This window comes from Theropithecus gelada, chromosome 2 (assembly GCF_003255815.1).
Source record: "Theropithecus gelada isolate Dixy chromosome 2, Tgel_1.0, whole genome shotgun sequence".
Lineage (NCBI taxonomy): Eukaryota > Metazoa > Chordata > Mammalia > Primates > Cercopithecidae > Theropithecus > Theropithecus gelada.
This window is the reverse complement of record NC_037669.1, coordinates 179,301,559-179,324,007: the sequence shown is the minus strand read 5'-3', so window position 1 is coordinate 179,324,007 and position 22,449 is coordinate 179,301,559. Positions and strand designations below refer to the sequence as shown.

Genomic DNA, 22,449 nt, shown 5'->3' with positions numbered 1-22,449 from the left:
TCAGCAGCAGCATTAGATTCTCATAGGAGTGTATATCTTATTGTGAACTGTGCCTGTAAGGCGCTCCATATGAGAATCTAATGCCTGATGATCTGTCACTGTCTCCCATCACTCCCACATGGGACCATCTAGTTGTAGGAAAACAAGCTTGCCGGGCGTGGTGGCTCAAGCCTGTAATCCCAGCACTTTGGGAGGCCGAGATGGGCGGATCACAAGGTCAGGAGCTCGAGACCATCCTGGCTAACACGGTGAAACCCCGTCTCTACTAAAAAAATACAAAAAACTAGCAGGGCGAGGTGGCGGGCGCCTGTAGTCCCAGCTACTCGGGAGGCTGAGGCAGGAGAATGGCATAAACTCAGGAGGTGGAGCTCGCAGTGAGCTGAGATCCGGCCACTGCACTCCAGCCTGGGCCACAAAGCGAGACTCTGTCTCAAAAAAAAAAAACCAAAAAAAAAACAAACAAAAAAAACAAGCTCAGGGCTCCCACTGATTCTACATTATAGTGAGTTGTATAATTATTTCATTATGTATTACAATGTAATAATAATAGAAATACAGTGCACAATAAATGTCATGTTTTTGAATCATCCTGAATCTACCTCCCCTGCAACCCTTTCCACAGAAAAATTGTCTACCACGATCCCGGTCCCTGGTGCCAAAAAGGTTGGGGTCTGCTGCTTAAATTGATGCGTTTACATTTCTTTCCAGTCAATTCCCGCAACCACTGTTCTGATTTCTAGCAACATAAATTAGTTTTGTCTATTCAGAAAGTTTTGTTTGTCATGGTATAAATGGAATCATACAGTATATACCTCATGCGAAGGAAAAGAGGAAACAAAAATGTTTTGAGATTCATCCATGTTAACCTGTGTATTAGTAATTGGTTTTGATTTGAGACAGGGTCTCACTTTGTCACCCAGGTTGGAGTGCATCGGTGCAACGTCAGTTCATTGTAGCCTCAAACCTACAGGGCTCAGGTGATCCTCCCACCTCAGCCTCCCGAGCAGCTGGAACTACAGATGTGCAGCACCATGTCTAGCCAATTTTTTGTACAGATGGTGTTTCACCATGTTGCCCATGCTCGTCTCAAACTGCTGGACTCAAGCAATCTGCCTGCCTGGACCTCCCAAAGCGTCGGGATTACAGACATGAGCCACTGTGCCCGACCTCATTGGTTCTTCCTTATAGCTGACTAGTATTCTAAAATACAAGTGTAATACAACTTAGTTATCCATTCTTCTACTGACGAATACCTCAGCTATGTCTAGGTTTTGTCTACCAGGAGTAAAGCTACTATAAAATTCTTTTGTGGACAAGTTTCTGTTTCTCTTTGATAAACATCTAGGAACAGAATCACCTTTTTTTTTTTTTTTTTTTTTTTTTGAGACGGAGTCTCGCTCTGTCGCCCAGGCTGAAGTGCAGTGGCCGGATCTCAGCTCACTGCAAGCTCCGCCTCCCGGGTTCCCGCCATTCTCCTGCCTCAGCCTCCCGAGTAGCTGGGACTACAGGCGCCCACAACCGCGCCCGGCTAATTTTTTGTATTTTTAGTAGAGACGAGGTTTCACCGTGGTCTCGATCTCCTGACCTTGTGATCCGCCTGCCTCGGCCTCCCAAAGTGCTGGGATTACAGGCGTGAGCCACCGCGCCCGGCCATTTTTTGTATTTTTTAGTAGAGACGGGGTTTCACCGTGTTAGCCAGCATGGTCTCGATCTCCTGACCTCGTGATCCGCCCATCTCGGCCTCCCAAAGTGCTGGGATTACAGGCTTGAGCCACCACGCCCGGCCCAGAATCACCTTAAAATTTCAAAGTCATAGCATTTATTTAATTCCAGGGCATAGAATGTTTGCGTGAGTGTGTTATCTCCTTAACTGAATAAAACTTACGGCTTCATACAGCACTGAGTAGTTCAGAAGCTGAAGCAAATTTCTAAAAGTGTCATTATATATACAGTTGGTGCTTGGAATCCACAGGTTCCAAATCTGTAGATTCAACCAACTATAAATAGAAAATATTCTAAAATATAAAAATAAAAAACAACACTACAACAATTTTTTAAAAATTAAAAACCAACATAGTATGATAACTGTTTATACAGCATATACAGTACACTAGGTATTATAAGTACTCTAAAGATGACTTAAAGTATATGAAAGAAGGCTGGGTGCAGTGGCTCACGCCTGTAATCTCAGCACTTTGGGAGGCCAAGATGGGTGGATCACTTGAGGCCAGGAGTTCAATACCAGCCTGGTCAACATGGTGAAAGCCTGTCTCTACTAATAATACAAAAATTAGCCAGGCATGGTGGCACACACCCGTAATCCCGGCTACTTGGAAAGCTGAAGCAGGAGAATTGCTGGAACCCAGGAGGCGGAGGTTGCAGTGAGCCAAGATTGAGCCACTGCACTCCATCCTGCATGACAAGAGCGAAACTATGTCTCAAAAAAATAAATAAAATAAAAATAAGTAAAGTATATGAGAGGATGTGCATAGGTTATGTGCAATTACTACACCATTTTATATAAGAAATTATATATCTGAGGACTGTGGTATCTGTCAGGGGCCCTGGAACCAATCCCTCAAGGATACCAAAGGATGACTATGTAACTTTACTCATCCATTATATCTCTAAGTTCATCCAAATCTTACCATTAAACTAGTTAGTTGATTTCTGAGACATTTTCCTAATTTGGGGCCACATTTTTATTTCAATTGTGAGAATATTTTTCTGAAAACTACCATGATTTAATATAGAATCTCACAACTTCTTTAATTATTATCTGCCTTCTAAAACCATACTTGATAACTTGGTTAGAATGAAAGTTTTTGTACATAAACAAAAATACTCAAGGGGCTATGAACCCATATCATAAAAAGTGGCCATTGGAAAAGTCATGCTAATTTACTGCATATCAGTTATGCTGGAAACAGAAAATGGGGCTTTGCATTGGTGTCTTGGGTATTATTGAGCCCAAGGGGTCAAATATAATAGTCCATAAAAGCTAAACTATACACTAGTCACATTTTCAATAACCCAAGAGTTCAGGTCAGAAATAGATGAAATCTCGAAGAATTCCACAATCTTAAAACACAGTGCTCAGGCTCCTTATATAGAAGACAGCTGGCTCCTGCCACAGAACTGCCCTTTAACACACCCGATTGCATTGTGAGCTTTATGGCTTTGAAAATTATGACACAATTCTTTTACAACTCCTCCCCTTCACCATTTGTGTCCACATTACCATTGCTACTGTCTGGCATAGCAGTCCTTTTTATAAATCTACCCTAAGGCTCCTTCCATCTTGTACTGTTTCCTTTCTCCCTCCCATCTGCTCCATAAGAAAAAAATATATATATATACCACAGAATCCACCCTTGCCTCACTTTATCATGACGGCATTCCCTATGGAAGCCCTTTGCTTCTTTTCACACACACACACACAAAAACGGAAGTGATATTATTTTCTCTGAAAATCATCAATCCTCCTATGACATATGCAAAGCAAACAGCTTGTACCCATGAAAGGTACAAAACTCTTTGAGAGTAATCCCACCCTGTATACACACTTCTCTTTAATGGCATTCTCAGAAGGTAAAGTTAAATTACACAACTCTGCAGATGTTTAACCATTATAAGACAATATACTACTTTTTAAAAATTTTTAAATTTTTAAATTTTTTTGAGACGGAGTCTCGCTCTGTCGCCCAGGCAGGAGTTCAGTGGCGCGATCTCGGCTCACTGCAAGCTCCGCCTTCCGGGTTCATGCCATTCTCCTGCCTCAGCCTCCTGAGTAGCTGGGACTATAGGCGCCCGCCACCTCGCCCGGCTTTTTTGTATTTTTAGTAGAGACAGGGTTTCACCCTGTTAGCCTGGATGGTCTTGATCGCCTGACCTCATGATCCGCCCACCTCGGCCTCCCAAAGTGCTGCGATTACAGGCGTAAGCCACCGTGCCCGGCCTATACTACTTTTTGTGTGTGTGTGAGACAGAGTCTCAGTCTGTCCCCCAGGGCTGGCATATAGTGGCATGATTTCGGCTCACTGCAACCTCTGCCTTCTGGGTTCAAGCAGTTCTCCTGCCTCAGCCTCCTGAGTAGCTGAGACTGCAGGTGTGCGCCACCATGCCCAGCTAACGTCTTTTGTATTTTTAGTAGAGACAGGGTTTTGCCACGTTGGCCAGGCTGGTCTTGAACTCTTGACCTCAGATGATTTGCCCGCTTTGGCCTCCCAAAGTGCTGGGATTACAGGCGTGAGCCACCGCACCTGGCAGAAACAATATACTTCTTAAATTGCACACATAAATAAAGCAATCCTAAAATTAGTACTCATTAAGCCGGGTGGGTGGCTCATACCCGTAATGCCAGCACTTTGGGAAGCTGAGGCGGATGGATCTCCTGAGGTCAGGAGTTTGAGACTAGCCTGATTGACATGGTGAAACCCCATCTCTATTAAAAATAAAAAAAAAATTAGCCCGGCGTGGTGGTGTATGCCTGTAATTCCAGCTAGTTGGGAGGCTGAGGCAAGAGAACTGTTTGCACTTGGGAGGCGGAGGTTGCAGTGAGCCAAGATACGCCATTGCACTCCAGCCTGGGGTACAAGGGCAAAATCCATCTCAAAAAAAAAAAAGATTAGTATTCATTCAAGTAAACCTGTAAAAATTAAATCAAGTTTAAAAAACTGTTTCAAATGTCTTCTTCATTAAGGATTCCCTTTAAATGTGTATAACCATACTTACTGCAGCATTATTTGTAACAGCAAAAACTGAAAACATTATAAACAGCTCAATAAAAAGCAATGTTAGACAAATTAGATCATATCCACAAAATACAACTCTAGGCACCCATGAGAAAGAGTGAAACAAAGGTTTATGCTGATATGGGAATAAAGTAAGGTACAGAGCAGTGTACAGACTACAAAATTACTGGTAAAGGCCAGATGTGGTGGCTCATGCCTATAATCCCAGCACTATGGGAGGCTGAGGCGGGCAGATCACTTGAGCTCAGGAGTTTGAGACCAGCCAGACCAACATGGTGACACCCCGTCTCTACCAAAAATACAAAAATTAGCCGGGTGTGGTGGCACATGCCTGTAATCTCAGCTACTCAGGAGGCTGAGGCATGAGAGTCACTTGCACCTGGGAGGCGGAGGTTGCAGTAAGCTGAGATCCTGCCACTGCAGTCGAGCCTGGGCAATACAGCGAGACTCGGTCTCAGAACAACAGCAACAACAATGACAACACACAAAAACAAAACAAAAAGCTATACCACATAAAAAGAAGTTCATGGCTGGGCGCAGTAGCTCACGCCTGTAATCCCAGCACTTTGGGAGGCCGAGGCGGGCGGATCACAAGGTCAGGAGATTGAGACCACGGTGAAACCCCGTCTCTACTAAAAATACAAAAAATTAGCCGGGCGTGGTGGCGGGCGCCTGTAGTCCCAGCTACTCAGGAGGCTGAGGCAGGAGAATGGCGTGAACCTGGGAGGCAGAGCTTGCAATGAGCCGAGATCGCGCCACTGCACTCCAACCTGGGGGACAGAGCGAGACTCTGTCTCACAAAAAAAAAAAAAAAAAAAAAAAAAAAAAAAAAAAGAAGTTTATTAGAGAAATGCAAATAAAAATCACAATGAGATAGCACTACACATCTTATTTCCTTATTAGAATGAGTAAAGTAAAAAGTGCCTACAAGAGGCCGGGTGCGGTGGCTCATGCCTGTAATCCCAGCACTTTGGGAGGCCAGGGCGGTGGATTGCGAGGTCAAGAGACCATCCTGGCCAACATGATGAAACCCCGTCTCTACTAAAAATACAAAAATTAGTTGGGCGTGGTGGTGCATATCTGTAGTCCTAGCTACTCGGGAAGCTGAGGCAGGAGAACTGCTTGAACCCAGGAGGCGGAGGCTGCAGTGAGCCGAGATCACGCTATTATACTCCAGCCTGGCGAAAAAAAAAAAAAAGTACCTACAACACACACAAATATCAAAACAAGTAGGTGATGAAAAAGTAATTTTTTTAAAAAAAGAAAATATGAAATATTGTGGTAAAGAACCTGGATCATTTATACATCCCTGGTGGAAATGTAAAATGGTACAGTCACTTTGTTAAAAGAGTTTGGCAGTTTCGTTTCTTTTTCTTTCTTTCTTTTTTCTTTTTTTTTTTTGAGACGGAGTCTTGCTCTGTTGCCCAGGCTGGAGTGCAGTGGCGCAATTTCAGCTCACCACAACCTCTGCCTCCAGGGTTCAAACGGTTCTCCTGCCTCAGCCTCTGGAGTAGCTGGGACTACAGGTGCACGCCACCATGCCCGGCTAATTTTTGTATTTTTAGTAGAGATGGGATTTCACTATGTTGGCCAGGCTGGTCTTGATCTCCTGACCTCGTGATCTGCTCACCTCGGCCTCCCAAAGTGCTGGGATTACAGGCGTGAGCCATCACTCCTGGCCACAAAATTTTTAAAAATTTTTAAGAAATTCAATGTAATGAAAATATTGTAAAACAAACAAAAAAAGTTCTGTATCTTGACTGTATCAATGTCAATATCCTGACTGTGATATTGTACTAAAGTTCTTGTTTTGTTTTGAGACGGAGTCTGTCGCCCAGGCTGGAGTGTAGTGGCACAATCTTGGCTCACTGAAACCTCCCTCCACTTCCCCAGTTGAAGCAATTCTTCTGCTTCAGCCTCCCGAGTAGCTGGGACTACAGGCGTGCACCACCACACCTGGCTAATTTTTGTATTTTTAGTAGAGATTGGGTTTCACCATATTGGTCAGGCTGGTCTTGAACTCCTGACCTCATGATCCACCCACCATGGCCTCCCAAAGTGATGGGATTATAGGCATGAGCCACCACGCCCATCAAGTACTAAAGTTCTGTAAGAAGTTACCTTTGGGGAAACTGGGTAAAGGGTAGATTAGGTCTCTATATTATTTTTATTTTTAGAGACAGAGCCTCGATCTGCCATCCATGCTGGAGTTTGGTGGTATAATCACAGCTTACTGCAGTCATGACCTCCAGGGCTTTTTTTTTCTTTTTTTCTTTTTTTTTGAGACGGAGTCTCTCTCTGTCGCCCAGGCTGGAGTGCAGTGGCCGGATCTCAGCTCACTGCAAGCTCCGCCTCCCGGGTTCACGCCATTCTCCTGCCTCAGCCTCCCGAGTAGCTGGGACTACAGGCGCCCACCACCTCGCCCAGCTAGTTTTTTTGTATTTTTTAGTAGAGACAGGGTTTCACCGTGTTAGCCAGGATAGTCTCGATCTCCTGACCTCGTGATCCGCCCGTCTCGGCCTCCCAAAGTGCTGGGATTACAGGCTTGTGCCACCGCGCCCGGCCGACCTCCAGGGCTTAAAGTGATCCTCCTACCTCAGCCTCCCAGCTACCTGGAACCACAGGCATACAACATCATGCCCAGATACTTTTTTTTCTTTTTTCCTTTCTTTTTTGAGATGGAGTTTCGCTCTTGTTGCCCAGGCTGGAGTGCAATGGTGTGGTCTTGGCCCACTGCAACCTCTGCCTACCGGGCTCAAGCGATTCTCCTCCCTCAGCCTCCCAGGTAGCTAGAATTACAGGCACCTGCCACCACGCCTGGTCAACTTTTGTATTTTTAGTAGAGATGGGGTTTCACTGTGTTGGCCAGGCTGGTCTCGAACTCCTGACCTCAGCTGATCCACCTGCCTCAGCATCCCACCAATGTGCTGGGATAACAGGTGTGAAACACCGCACCCAGCCTAGTTTTTTGATTTTTTTAGAGACAGAGTCTTACTATGTTGCCCAGGCTTCTGTATTGCTTTTTAGACTATATGTGAATCTACAATAGACTATGTGTGAATCTACAATCGTCTCTAAATGAAGTTTAATTTTTAAAAAAAGACACCATGGAGTCAAATAAACAAATAAAACATAACTAATTATTTGTGGAATGAAGTCACAGCAGGCTTAAAGGGAACTGTGTAGAAAAGGACCATCTAAAAATCAGTGACCACCATAAGAAGCTAAAAAAAGAGCAAAATAAACTCAGAGTTAGTAGAAAAATAAAATAAAGGGCAGAAATGAAATAGAAAACAGAAAATGAAGTACAAGTCTATTCTCTATGTAAATCGCTAGCGGAATTGCTTAGGAAAGAAGAGAAAGCGAGAGATCCCACAAATATCACATATGAAAATTGGCTGGGCGCAGTGGCTCATGCCTATAATCCCAGAACTCTGGGAAGCTGAGGCGGGTGGATCACCTGAGGTCAGGAGTTTGAGACCAGCCTGGCCAACAACATGGTAAAACTCTGTCTCTACTAAAAATACAAAAATTTAGGCAGGCATGCTGGCAGGCACCTATAATTCCAGCTACTTGGGAAGCTGAGGCAGGAGAATCGCTTGAACCCAGTAGGCAGATGTTGCAGTGAGCCGAGATCACACCACTGCACTCCAGCCTGGGACAAAGTGAAACTCCATCTAAAAAAAAAAAAAAAAAAAGAAAGAAAATAGAGGTATAACTGCAGATTCTACAGACATTAAAAAGGTAAAACAACATTATGAACAATGTTAGTCCAATAAATTTGACAACTTGGAAAATTCCTTGAAAAGTAAAACTTAACCAAACTGAGATAAGATGAAATACAGGCCAGGCGCGTGGCCTGTAATCCCCGAACCTTGGCAGGCCAAGGTGGGCAGATCACGAGGTCAGGAGATCAAGACCATCCTGGCTAACATGGTGAAACCCCATCTCTACTAAAAATACAAAAAATTAGCCAGGCGTGGTGGTGGGCACCTGTAGTCCCAGCTACTTGGGAGGCTGAGGCAGGAGAATGGTGTGAACCCGGGAGGCGGAGCTTGCAGTGAGCCGAGATTGTGCCACTGCACTCCAGTCTGGGCGACAGAGCGAGACTCCATCTCAAAAAAAAAGATGAAATACAAAATCTGAAAAAAGTGTTCTGTTGAATAAGTTGAATTCATTATCAAAAATTTTCCAGCAAGGAATATCCTAGGCTGGATGGTTTCACTGGTGAATTCTATCAAATACTTAGGGAAGAAGTAATACCTGTCCTTTTTATTAGTTCAGGGGTACATGTGCAGGTTTGTTATACAGTAAACTTATGTCATGGGGGTTTGTTGTACAGATTATTTCGTGACCCAGGTACTAAGCCTAGTACCCAATAGTTATTTTTTCTGATCCTCTCTCACCCTCCACCCTCCAGGAGGCCCCAGTGCCCGTTGTTCCCCTCTTCGTGTCCATGAGTAACACCTATCTTACACAGACTCTTGTAGAAAACAGAGGAAGATGAAGTACTTCTCAACTCATTTATATGGTCAGCATAATCCTGAAACCAAATCTCACAAAATAATTTCAAGGAAAGAAAAGTATGGACCAATCTTCCTCATGAATATAGAAGTACTTATTCCCAATGAAGTATTAACAAATCAAATCTAAAAATTTATACAAAAGAAAATACATTCTGACCAAGTAGGGTTTATCACAAGATTGAAAGATTAGTTTAATATTTGATCAGTGTAATTCATCATATTAACAGTATAAACAAGATAAAAAAGAATGTGTTCATTTCTTTTCTTTTGAGACGGAGTTGCTCAGGCTAGAGTGCAGTGACACACTCACTGCAACCTCTGCCTCCCGGGTTCAAGCAATTCTATTGCCTTGGCCTCCCAAGTAACTGGGATTACAGGCGCCCGCCACTGTGCCCAGCTAATTTTTGTATTTTTAGTACAGACAGGGTTTCACTATCTTGGCCAGGCTGGTTTTGAACTCCTGACCTAGTGATTCACCAGCCTGGGCCTCCCAAAGTGCTGGGATTACAGGTGTGAGCCACTATGCCCAGCCATGAATGTGTTCATTTCAATAGATGCAATGCTAATTTTGTTTAGATACTCACTTTAAGTTTTCTAATTCCTGTTTTCTCAGTGGAGAAGAAGGTGGAGCTGGAATGAATTTATCTCCATCATGGCTTTTACTGCTAAAATAGAGGTAAGAGTCTTAATTATGAAGAGCAACGAATAAAAAATTAAATGTAAAATTTTGTTTCCCCATCCTTACTCCCAACTTTTCTTTTTCTTTTTTCGAGACAGTTTTGCTCTTGTTGCTCAGGTTGGAGTGCAATTGCACAATCTCGGCTCACTGCAACTTCTGCCTCCCGGGTTCGAGTGATTCTCTTGCCTCAGCCTCCCAAGTAGCTGGGATTACAGGCATGCACCACCACACCCAGCTAATTTTTTGTATTTTAAGTAGAAACGGTGTTTCACCATGTTAGCCAGGCTGGTCTTGAACTCCTGAACTCAGGTGACCCACCTACCTTGGCCTCCCAAAGTGCTGGGATTTACAGGGATGACCCACCTCACCCTGCCTCCCATGTAACTTTTTACAACAAAAGTGTAAAAGAGTTAAACAATGGAAATGCTTAGTAATTTGGTAACACTAACATGTTAAAGCTATATTGGGCCGGGCGCAGTGGCTCAAGCCTGTAATCCCAGCACTTTGGGAGGCCGAGACGGGCGGATCACGAGGTCAGGAGATCGAGACCATCCTGGCTAACATGGTGAAACCCCGTCTCTACTAAAAAAATACAAAAAAACTAGCCAGGCAAGGTGGTGGGTGCCTGTAGTCCCAGCTACTCGGGAGGCTGAGGCAGGAGAATGGCGTGAACACGGGAGGCGGAGCTTGCAGTGAGCTGAGATCCAGCCACTGCACTCCAGCCTGGGCGACAGAGCAAGACTCCGTCTCAAAAAAAAAAAAAAAAAAAAAAAAAGCTATATTGCATATTAGTTTCTTCACCCCCCAACACTGCTTTAAAAAATCTCTAACTGAAAACAGTATCTTTACTACATAAAGGAAATAACTCAAAACTTTCACACATTTCTCATTATTCTAATTCCCCTGACCCCTCCCACCCCCGCCTTTTCTTGAGACTGGGTTTTTGAGACTCTGTTGCCCAGGCTGGAGTGCAGTGTGGCATGATCATAGCTCACTGCAGCTTCAAACTCCTGGGCTCAGGCAATCCTCCTACGTCAGCTTCCCAAGTAGCTGGGACTAATGGTGCCCGGCACCACACTCAGCTAATTTTTTTATTTCTTGTAGAGATGGGGTCTCGTTATGTTGGACAGGCTGGCTTCGAACTCCTAGCCTCAAGCAATCCTTCAGCCTTGGTCTCCCTTAGCACTGGGATTACAGGTGTAAGCCATCATGCCCAGCCTAAATTTTTTATAGTAAACATGTATCGACTGCTATTATAATCAAGAAAAAACGCTGGGATGTGAGACGTAAGTTTAAAGATGCCATGTATAAAAAACAGAATTTCCGGCTGGGTGTAGTGGCTAATGCCTGCAATCTCAGCACTTTGGGAGGCTGAGGAGGGTGGATCACTTGAGGTTACGAGTTCAAGACTGTCCTGGACAATGTGGCAAAACCCTATCTCTACTAAAAATACAAAAATTAGCCGGGCATAGTGGCGCTGTGCCTATAATGTTAGGGGGCTGAGGCAGGAGAATCGCTTGAGCCTGTGAGGCGGAGGTTGCAGTGAGTTGAGATTGTGCCACTGCATTCCAGCCTGGGTGACAGAGGGAGACTGTCTCAAACAAACAAACAAACAAAAAAAAAAGCAAGCAAGCAAGCAAGCAAGCAAGCAAGCAGAATTTCCTATATATAAAATGTTATTTGTTTTGTCCTTACAAAGTTCTCCCAATTTCTATAGAGTCACATAATTTTTATTTATTTTAAATTTTTTTTGAAGAGATGGGGTCTTGCTATGCTGCCCAGGTTAGACTTAACTCTTGGCCTCCTCCAGTACCCTGCCCAGATTTGCATAATTTTGAATTTATACTAGAAAACCACAAACATACAAAAATATTCTGGAGGTTAGTGATTATATTATATTAAGAGGACAGGCAGAATATAATAAGAACTATGAGCAGCTTTAGGAGTTAAGTGTTTATTTTAACAAATTTTTTGTTTTTTTGAGACGGAGTCTCATTCTGTCACCCAGGCTGGAGTGCGGTGGCATGATCTTGGCTCACTGCAACCTCTGCCTCCCGGGTTCAAGTGATTCTCTTGCCTCAGCTTCCCTAGTGGCTGGGATTATAGGTGCCCGCCACCAGGCCCAATTTTTGTAGTTTTAGTAGAGACAGGGTTTCACCATGTTGGCCAGGCTGGTCTTGAACTCCTAACCTCAAGTGATCCACCCACCTTGGCCTCCCAAAGTGCTGGGATTACAGGCATGAGCCACCGCACCTGGTCAATTTTTTTTTTTTTTTTAAAGCTGTCTGACAACAGGACTTCTTACAAATATCCCTGTTGTCAATGAAAAGCTGATACTTCCTTTTTTTTTTTTTTGAGATGAAGTCTCACTCTGTCGCCAAAGCTGGAGAGCAGTGGCACAATCTCGGCTCGCTGCAACTTCTGCCTCCTGGGTTCAAGCAATTCTCTTGCCTCAGCCTTTTACAGGTATGAGCCACTGCATCTGGCCAAAACTGCTACTTTCTACTTTTCTTTTTCAAGGATCTCTCCTAACTTAGCCTTCACCTTACCTCTCTCTTCCAGAAAGACTTAGAAACATAAATGCTTTCCTTTCTTGTTACGCAAAAGAGAATTTCAGAAATTTAGGAATTTACTTAAAGAACAAAAGGGTTTACTAAAGAAGTCCTGAAAGGATTTTGTCAAGGGAGGTCACAAGGATTAGAATACCTGCAAGTTTCACTGCTTTCGCTGCTCTCTGTGTTCCCACCTAATTGATTACTATTTTTAGCCCCATTTTCCTGCTTTGGATCTTGCTGTTCTTCAGGTAGCAGCAACAAGGCATTTCTGAGACATATGGCTGCAAACTCCATACTGGCTACAGGAATGGCCGAAGACTGCCCATCACTTAAAAGAACAAAACCAAATTAGCTAAGTGGATAAAAGATTTTAAAATAAGGCTTTTTTATTATGAGGAATAAAACCAATCGATAATAAATGAAAGCTATGCCTTTTAATAGGTAGAAATTTTAATATAAGCAGTTGTAAAAGCATGCTAAATAACCCAAATCCTAAGTATAGGTTGCAAATAGTATAAATAATGGGTTGCAAGTATATAAATTACATACATTGTGTCTCTAGGAATGAGACCAAGGAGAGACAATTTGATGTATATCACAATGTTAATGTTAACATTCTAGAGAAACTGCAGACAAGGGCAACTGTAATGAGGGCACGGAGTGGTATATTAAGAATGGGATGGGCCGGGCGCGGTGGCTCAAGCCTGTAATCCCAGCACTTTGGGAGGCCGAGACGGGCGGATCACGAGGTCAGGAGATCGAGACCATCCTGGCTAACATGGTGAAACCCCGTCTCTACTAAAAAATACAAAAAAAAACTAGCCGGGCGCGGTGGCGGGCGCCTGTAGTCCCAGCTACTCGGAAGGCTGAGGCAGGAGAATGGCGTGAACCCGGGAGGCGGAGCTTGCAGTGAGCAGAGATCCGGCCACTGCACTCCAGCCTGGGCGGCAGAGCGAGACTCCGTCTCAAAAAAAAAAAAAAAAAAAAAAAAAAAAAAAAAAAAAAAAAAAAAAAGAATGGGATGAAAGGGAAGAAAATAGATTTTCACATTTGAGCCTTACTTTGGTTGATCCTTGCTTTCAAAAATGCCTCTATACACTTTGAAACAGCAACATTACTTTTTGTCTTATAATTTCATTGACACTTTATACAACTTTCTGTTGGTTTGATATGCCCAAATAGAATCTTTATTAGGGAAAAACAAAATTTTGAAAAGTAGTAACAACTTTGAAATTGCTTTAAAACTTTGAAATGCTTTATCATAATAGTTTTAAAAAATATTCCTGCATCATAGTTTAACTAAATTAAGACTAAATTATCGTGTATCAGATATTTTCTATACTTTGGAAACACTTTTAAATGGCAGAGAACAATTTTGTTCTTTGACAAAAACAAATGAAGGCAGTTAATTATTTGCAAAGTTTGCCACTTCACAAATAATGGCAATTCCAAATTGTCAAACGAACGTTATACATGTGACAGCTTCTATACTACTTTGGTTGCTTTATGTTTTCATACACCTTTTTTCTTCCAATAGTAAGAATTCACTTTCATGTATTTTCAGTCCTAGGGAACTATAAGAAAATACCTAAGTGAAAAGTATGATAACCAAAACTACATAAAAAGGAGATACCAAGATGCCCTCTTCTGGACATTCTTAATAATGGCACTGAACAGACTAGGGTTTCCTAGGCCATCGATAATTACAGTACCCATGGATGTAATAAACCAAAATCACGTTAGATAACATTCACTATGGACCTATACATGAGGGTCTGTTTGTTGAAATAGCAATAAACCTAGTTACAAAGTGGGTACTCCTATGCAATGATAAATCCTAAGCATACTTTTATATATAAGTAACATTATGTAAACTAGTATTAAATATATATACTTTTTCTTTGCAAAATACTTACTTATAAACAGTATTCTGTATAGACTGTGATGCCAAAACTATTTTACGATGATAGCCTTGACCGACAATAGACTGTACAATTCCTTTTTTGCTGGGAAGGCCTTTAGTTTCTTGTTCAGAGGTCTACAAAATACAAATAATTTCCAGTAAATTCTAGGGAATTGTAAGATGTGGTATAAAAAATGGGGGAATACCTCTCACAATTACTCTAAATTTAAGAAAGTTCTTAAAATCAACGAGGACTTTTTTTGGTGATAATGGAAACATGTTTGGTATTAGTGGAAAAAGTACATAAGGCTGAAAATCTGGGATATATGCTACATTTTGTTTACATGAGATTGGAGAAAATTCTAAGAACAAAATCCAATTCAATTATGTCCCAAAAATTTATTCAGAATTATTTACTTAGAATATTCTATACCTCCAGTGCCATGCTACATATTATAGGTACTTTGACATCAGAGTAAGGAAAATGAGAGCCTAAAATACAGTGTAAAAGAAAAGTGAAGCAGCTCCACTTCCTAAAACACAGATCATTTCCTTCTTAATTCAAAGTATTAATTACATTGTCAACAATATATAAACTTTAATAAGCTGTATATGGTAAAAATTTACATGGACACAATACTTGCCTTTTAGGACATTAAAATCCCCAAACCAAATGAATAAATATTAAACTGAAAAAAATAAAAGCTACTTACACATACATAGTTACTTTAGGATATCTGATTAAGATATATTATCTCGGCCGGGCGCGGTGGCTCAAGCCTGTAATCCCAGCACTTTGGGAGGCCGAGACGGGCGGATCACGAGGTCAGGAGATCGAGACCATCCTGGCTAACACGGTGAAACCCCGTCTCTATTAAATACAAAAAAACTAGCCGGGCGAGGTGGCGGGCGCCTGTAGTCCCAGCTACTTGGGAGGCTGAGGCCGGAGAATGGCGTGAACCCGGGAGGTGGAGCTTGCAGTGAGCTGAGATCCGGCCACTGCACTCCAGCCTGGGTGACAGAGCGAGACTCCGTCTCAAAAAAAAAAAAAAAAAAAAAAAAAAAAAAAAAAAAAAGATATATTATCTCACGACAGAGCTCATAGTGATAATTTCATTTATCACCCCCCTTCATTCTAAGTCTCTAATTTGGTTGGGTGCAGTGGCTCATGCCTGTAATCCCAGCCCTTTGGGAAGCTGAGGCAGGAGGATCACTTGAAACCAGGAGTTCCAGACCAGCCTGGGCAACATAGTAAGACCCTGTATCTACCTTTTTTTTTCTCTTTTCTTTTTTTTTTTTTTTTTTTTTTAAAGACAAGGTCTGGCTCTGTTGCCCAGGATGGAGTACAATGGCATGATCTCGGCTCACTGCAACTTCTACCTCCTGGGCTCAAGTGATCCTCCTGCTTCAGCTTCCCAAGTAGCTGGGACTACAGGTACAGGTGCGTGCCACCATGACCAGCTAATTTTTCTATTTATTTTTTTAGAGGCAGGGTTTTGCCAAGTTGCCAAGGCTGGAAATTTTTTTTTTTCTTTTTTTTTTAGACAGAGTCTCACTCTGTCGCCCAGGGTTGGGTGCAGTGGTGTAGTCTCGGTTCACTGCAACCTCCACCTCCTGGGTTCAAGTGATTCTCTTGCCTCAGCCTCCCGAGTAGCTAGGATTACGGGCGCCTGTCACCACACCCGGCTAATTTTTGTATTTTAGTAGAGACAGGGTTTCACCATGTTGGCCAGGTTGGTCTCAAACTCCTGACCTCAAGTGATCCACCCGCCTCGGCCTCCCAAAGTACTGAGATTACAGGTATGAGCTACCACGTCCAGCCAGGAAAAATCTTTTATTATTATTATTATTATTATTATTATTATTGAGATGGAGTATCACTCTGTTGCCCAGGCAGGAGTGCAGTGGCACAATCTCGGCTCACTGCAACCTCCATTTCCCAGGTTCAAGCAATTCTGCTGCCTCAGCCTCCCGAGTAGCTGGGACTACAGGCGTGCACCACTGTGCCCAGCTAATTTTTTTATTTTTTTTAGAGTTGTTGGCCGTGTTGGCCACGCTGGTCTTGAACTCCTGACCTTGTGATCCACCCGCCTCGGCCTCCCAAAGTGTTGGGATTACAGGCGTGAGCCACTGTGCCTGGCCCGAAATTTTTTTTTTTTTTTTTTTTTTAAGAGAGTCTTGCTCTGTCGCCCAGGCTGGAGTGCAGTGGCACAATCTTGGCTCACTGCAAGCTCCTCCTCCTGGATTCACGCCATCCTCCTGCGTCAGCCTCCCGAGTAGCTGGAACTACAGGCGCTCGCCACCACGCCCGGCTATTTTTTTGTATATTTAGTAGAGATGGGGTTTCACCGTGTTAGCCAGGATGGTCTGGATCTCCTGATCTCATGATCTGCCCACCTTGGCCTCCCAAAGTGGTGGGATTACAGGCATGAGCCACTGTGCCCGGCCCCGAAAAACCTTTTTAATTTTTTTTTTTTTTTTTTTTGAGGAGTCTCATTCTATCACCCAGGCTGGAGTGCAGTGGTGTTATCTTGGCTTACTGCAACCTCTGCCTCCCGGGTTCAAGCAATTCTCCTGCCTCAGCCTCCCAAGTAGCTAGGACTACAGGTGGGTGCCACCACATCCAACTAATTTTTTGTATTTTTAGTAGAGACGGGGTTTCACCATGTTAGCCAGGATGGTCTTGATCTCCTGACCTCCTGATCCACCCACCTCAGCCTCCCAAAGTGCTGGGATTACAGGCATGAACCACCACTCCAGGCCAAATCTCTTTTTTTTTTTTTTTGAGACGGAGTCTCGCTCTGTAGCCCGGGCTGGAGTGCAGTGGCCGGATCTCAGCTCACTGCAAGCTCCGCCTCCCGGGTTCACGCCATTCTCCTGCCTCAGCCTCCCGAGTAGCTGGGACTACAGGCGCCCGCCACCTCGCCCGGCTAGTTTTTTGTATTTTTTAGTAGAGATGGGGTTTCACGGTGTTCGCCAGGATGGTCTCGATCTCCTGACCTCGTGATCCGCCCATCTCGGCCTCCCAAAGTGCTGGGATTACAGGCTTGAGCCACCGCAAATCTCTTTTAATTTAAAAAATAAAACTAAGCTGGGCAAGGTGGCTCACACCTGTAATCCTAGCACTTTGGGAGGCTGAGGCAGGTGGATCGCTAGAGCCCAGGAACTTGAGACCAGTGTGGGTAATGTGGTGAAACTCCATCTCTACAAAGAAATACAAAAATTAGCCAGGTGCGGTCATGCATGCCCCAGCTACTAGGGAAGCTGAGGTGGGAAGATCACTTGACACCAAGGAGGTCGAGGCTGCAGTGAGCCATGATCACGCCACTGCACTCTAGCCTGAGTGACAGAGTGAGACCCTGTTTGAAAAATAAAATAAAACAAGTCTCTAATTTACCTGCAGGTGGAATCCCAAGTAGTTATCTTTTTTTTTTTTTTTTTTTTTTTTTGAGACGGAGTCCCGCTCTGTTGCCCAGGCTGGAGTGCAGTGGCCGGATCTCAACTCACTGCAAGCTCTGCCTCCCAGGTTCACGCCATTCTCCTGCCTCAGCCTCCCGAGTAGCTGGGACTACAGGTGCCCGCCACCATGCCCAGTTAGCTTTTTGTATTTTTTAGTAGAGACGGGGTTTCACCGAGTTAGCCAGGATGGTCTCGATCTCCTGACCTCGTGATCTGCCCGTCTCGGCCTCCCAAAGTGCTGGGATTACAGGCTTGAGCCACCACGCCCGGCCTCCAAGTAGTTATCTTATAATGACATCCAAATTATCACATACCAGAACAAACTGGAGTCAGTCAATATGAATTTGCAAAACTAATCTCTGCCCTGCAAAGTCTTTTCTCTAAACACAAATGTTTCTGTACTGTTACTTATTGCTTCTGAATGTAACTTATTATAGTCGCACTTCCATACAAGACTTTTAATAAAGAACATACTACACAGTGCTAAAAAATACAATAAAACTGCTCTGATCAAAACTAGTTGTGTATAGAGAATGCCATGCAATGTTAATGAAAAAGTGGATATTTTAAACTATTATTGTGAGGACTTCCATTCTGACTTATTTTCCTAGTCATGGTGATAAATTTACATTGATTCATCTATATTCTCTTGTCTTATTGCTAAGGCCACTTATTGCTAACTGATCCAAATGGCCAGATCTGAAGATGTAACAGATGAAAACAAACTGGCCCATGGTAGAATGTTCGGAACTAAAAAACGTACAATAATCCATACCTTCAATCACCGATAGCCGGAAAGTGTGCCAGATCAGTTTTAAGGTAAAAGGATCATACAAAATTAAAATACTGAGACTATTTTTGTTTAGCAGATCTTTTCCCATATATTATACACTGCCCAGGTAAACACAAGCCTTGCCTCTGCCAAGTCTAAAATAATACGTACCAGATATTCAGGACAAAATGTCCTCCTTAGCATAAACAAGTTAATTTTTTTTAAATCCAAAATGAATTTATTTCTGAAGGTACAAACTGCTTTGTTCAGCATACCTCCTGTCCTGACTTAACAAATTTTATGAAATTTTATTTGGAGTTTACAGTTACTCCTGTTGAGATTTGTCCTCTGATGTTATTAGTGTTTTGGGCTTGTTTTTACTGTTTTTTAGGTTACCCTAAAGTTTTTTTTTAGGAGGAAAAGCACAGACAAAGATATTACTGGTGGCAAGTTTCCTATTAGCAGCACAAATTTTGTGTGTTCATGAAGTTATGGCAATCAAAAGTCATCTTTACCATTTTTAAAAAATTACAAATTTACAACTTTTCTAGGAAAAAAAAAAAAAACAGGACTAGCAGCATATTAATATGGAAAATACTTATCCTCCCCTCCCGCTCCTTCTCCTCTAGGGGGAGGCGGGGAGACCTCGTAAGCTCAATGGCTTCTGTAGAACAAACACAATCCCAAAAGTACTATTTCTAAAACCAGTTAATTTAAAAAGAAAATATTAAACTTTACAAAATCAGGGAGTTACTTTTTTCTTTTCCCAGAAAAAAGTAACTCCCTGGTTTCCAGTAAATACCAAAGAAAGGCCCCCAACACTTAAACTTATAAACAGATTAAAGAGAATAGGCAATTTCTATTTGCTTCTTTTATCTTTAAGAAGTATAAATTCTACCTAGAACTGTTTATTAGTTAAGAATTAACCAATAAGAAAGTTGTCTTGCCGGGCGCGGTGGCTCACGCTTGTAATCCCAGCACTTTGGGAGGCTGAGGCAGGTGGATCACCTGAGGTCGGGAGTTCAAGACCAGCCTGACCAACATGGAGAAACCCCGTCTCTACTAAAAATACAAAATTAGCCGGGGTGGTGGCACATGCCTGTAATCCCAGCTGCTCGGAAGGCTGAGGCAGGAGAATCGCTTGAACCTGGGAGGCGGAGGTTGCGGTGAGCCGAGATCGTGCCATTGCACTCTAGCCTAGGCAAAAAGAGCGAAACTCTGTTTCAAAAAAAAAAAAAAAAAAAAAAAAAAAAAAGTAAGTTGTCTTTTAAAAAGCAAACTATAATTAAATAATTAAAGTCTTTGAAAGACAAATCACTCATCTCTTCCTCTATTGGTATACTCAAATCATAAACTACCTAAGTACCATGTATGAAAACTAGCAAACACACTTCTTTAATCCCCTTAGTTCTTGTACTTCTCAGAAACTGCTGTGCAGCAGGAGAGCCTCAACATCACCTATGGCAGGCATGCAAGGTAAAACCTCCAGGTATCATATCTTCCCAATGTTTCACAGCAAGGGCAGGGGGTGGGGTAGCAAATGGAAGATACACACATCTGGTAATTCTGATACAACTCATCTTTCCCCTATCTCCTATTGATCCCTCCCAAATTGAAATTCAAAAAGCTTCCACCAACTGCCATTTGGAGAGAATCTAAGCATGGACATCAATGTAAACTGGCCTATTCGCATAGCTACCATGGGCAATCATGTGTCAGAGAGAAACAGCCTCGTGTAATCCATAAACTCTGTATCATTTACTGAAACCAAAGTAGAACCCTCAGGCATTGAAGAAAATGCAGTTCTTTCCACATTGAATTATCAGATCTTTTCTAATTATCAGGCTACACAACACTATTCTTTTTTTTTTTTTTTTTGAGACGGAGTCTGGCTCTGTCGCCCAGGCTGGAGTGCAGTGGCCGGATCTCAGCTCACTGCAAGCTCCGCCTCCGGGGTTCAGGCCATTCTCCTGCCTCAGCCTCCCGAGTAGCTGGGACTACAGGCGCCGCCACCTCGCCCGGCTAATTTTTTGTATTTTTTTAGTAGAGACGGGGTTTCACCGGGTTAGCCAGGATGGTCTCGATCTCCTGACCTCGTGATCCGCCCGTCTCGGCCTCCCAAAGTGCTGGGATTACAGGCTTGAGCCACCGCGCCCGGCCACAACACTATGCTTACGCCAGCAGATGGCATGGCTCCTGAGCCCTGGAGCAGCTAGCAGACCACTGTTCCAACATACATGACTTTATCACTGGCTTCAACTCTTTAATGTTGCCACACTTACTTACCAAGAATGAGAATGTTAACAAATGACTTTATACATTTTTATTTTTTTTGAGACAGGGTCTCGCTCTATTGCCTAAGGTGGAATACAGAGGCTCTATCTGGTCTCACTCCAACCTCCACCTCCCAGGCTCAAACGATCTTCCCACCTCGGCCTCTTGAATAGCTGGGACTACAGGCACTCGGTGCCACACCTAATAATTTTTTGTAGAGATGTAGGTGTCTCACTGTGCTGTCTATTCTGGTCTTGAACTCCTGAGCTCAAGAGATCCATCCACCTCGGCCTCTCAAAGTGCTTGGATTACAGGCATGAGCCATTGCGCCTGGCCAACAAATGACTTTTTGAAACTAAATTTTTTTTCACCAGTGGTTAAGGAAGACTACATATACATTTCACTGAAATCAAAAGAAAAGAATGACCATCATCATTCTCTTTTTAACCTTCACGCCTGTAATCCCAGCACTTTGTAATCCCAGCACTTTAGGAGGCTGAGGTGGGTGGATCGCCTAAGGTCAGAAGTTCAAAACCAGCCTGGGCAACATGTTGAAACCCTGTCTCTACTAAAAATACAAAATTAGCTGGGCATGGTGGCATGTGTATGTAGTCCCAGCTACTCGGGAGGCTGAGGCAGGAGACTCGCTTGAATCCTGGAGGTGGAGGTTGCAGTGAGCTGAGATTGTGCCATTGCACTCCAGCCTGGGCACAAGAGAGAAACTCCGTCTCAAAAAAAAAAAATTAAAGAAAAAAAAAAGAGAATGATGTCTTATGTATGTTTCCAAGGTTTTTTTTTTTGCTTTAACATTCCATGTAGTAAGTGGGGGGAAGATAGGGTTCAAAAAGATACCCAAGTAGCACTCACCCCCTTATTGGCAGCAATGCAGCATTCAGCCAGCCGTAGCCAGAGGCGAGGATTTGCATGATAAACCTGAACAGCTTCAATCAGACATTCGAAGGCAGCAAGAGGCCTTCCAATGTGAAGAAGCTGAATTCCACAGTTATACAGCAACTCATATCTCTTATTGGTTAGTAACGTACACATGGGTCTTCCTGAAAATTTTTTGCCTAGTGATAAAAATTAGATAAGAATACATCATTAGATTTAAAGTAATAGTAATCCTGAAAACATTTACTCCATTAAGTACTTAGACACTACCATGTTTAACACCAATAATCCTGATCTGAGTTATAATGGCTCTCAACAATGGTGGTCTCCATCCTCAACCCCACAAATATTCTCCAGAGTCATCTCAGTTGTCTATACTGGCAGAGCCAGAGATGTCTCTTCTCATTTGCCAGCTCCTCAGGCAACAAAGCTCCAGGAAGGCAAAGGTAAGAGATGGGACCCACTCTCACTCCTTTGAACCTTATCCTACTTTTCTACATTTTTACTTTATTCTATTTTTTACTTTTATTTTTGTAGAGATGGGGGTCTCACTACGTTGCCCAGGCTGGTCTTGAACTCCTGGACTGAAGTGATCCACCTTGGCCTCCCCTAAATGTTGGGATTACAGGCATGAGC

At 43.1% G+C, this 22,449-nt stretch overlaps 1 protein-coding gene across 1 annotated transcript in view; it reads right to left on the bottom strand.

The window, feature by feature from the left end:
• Nucleotides 1–22,449, bottom strand: part of CNOT10 (CCR4-NOT transcription complex subunit 10) — a 98,519-nt gene that overhangs the window by 31,452 nt on the left and 44,618 nt on the right. The window contains exons 9-12 of the mRNA XM_025377079.1: nt 21,790–21,992; nt 14,431–14,552; nt 12,666–12,842; nt 9,865–9,945 (exon numbers count right to left, since the gene is read on the bottom strand). Of these exons, the coding sequence (XP_025232864.1) occupies nt 9,865–9,945; nt 12,666–12,842; nt 14,431–14,552; nt 21,790–21,992 (583 nt within the window). The remainder of the gene's footprint in view (nt 1–9,864; nt 9,946–12,665; nt 12,843–14,430; nt 14,553–21,789; nt 21,993–22,449) is intronic.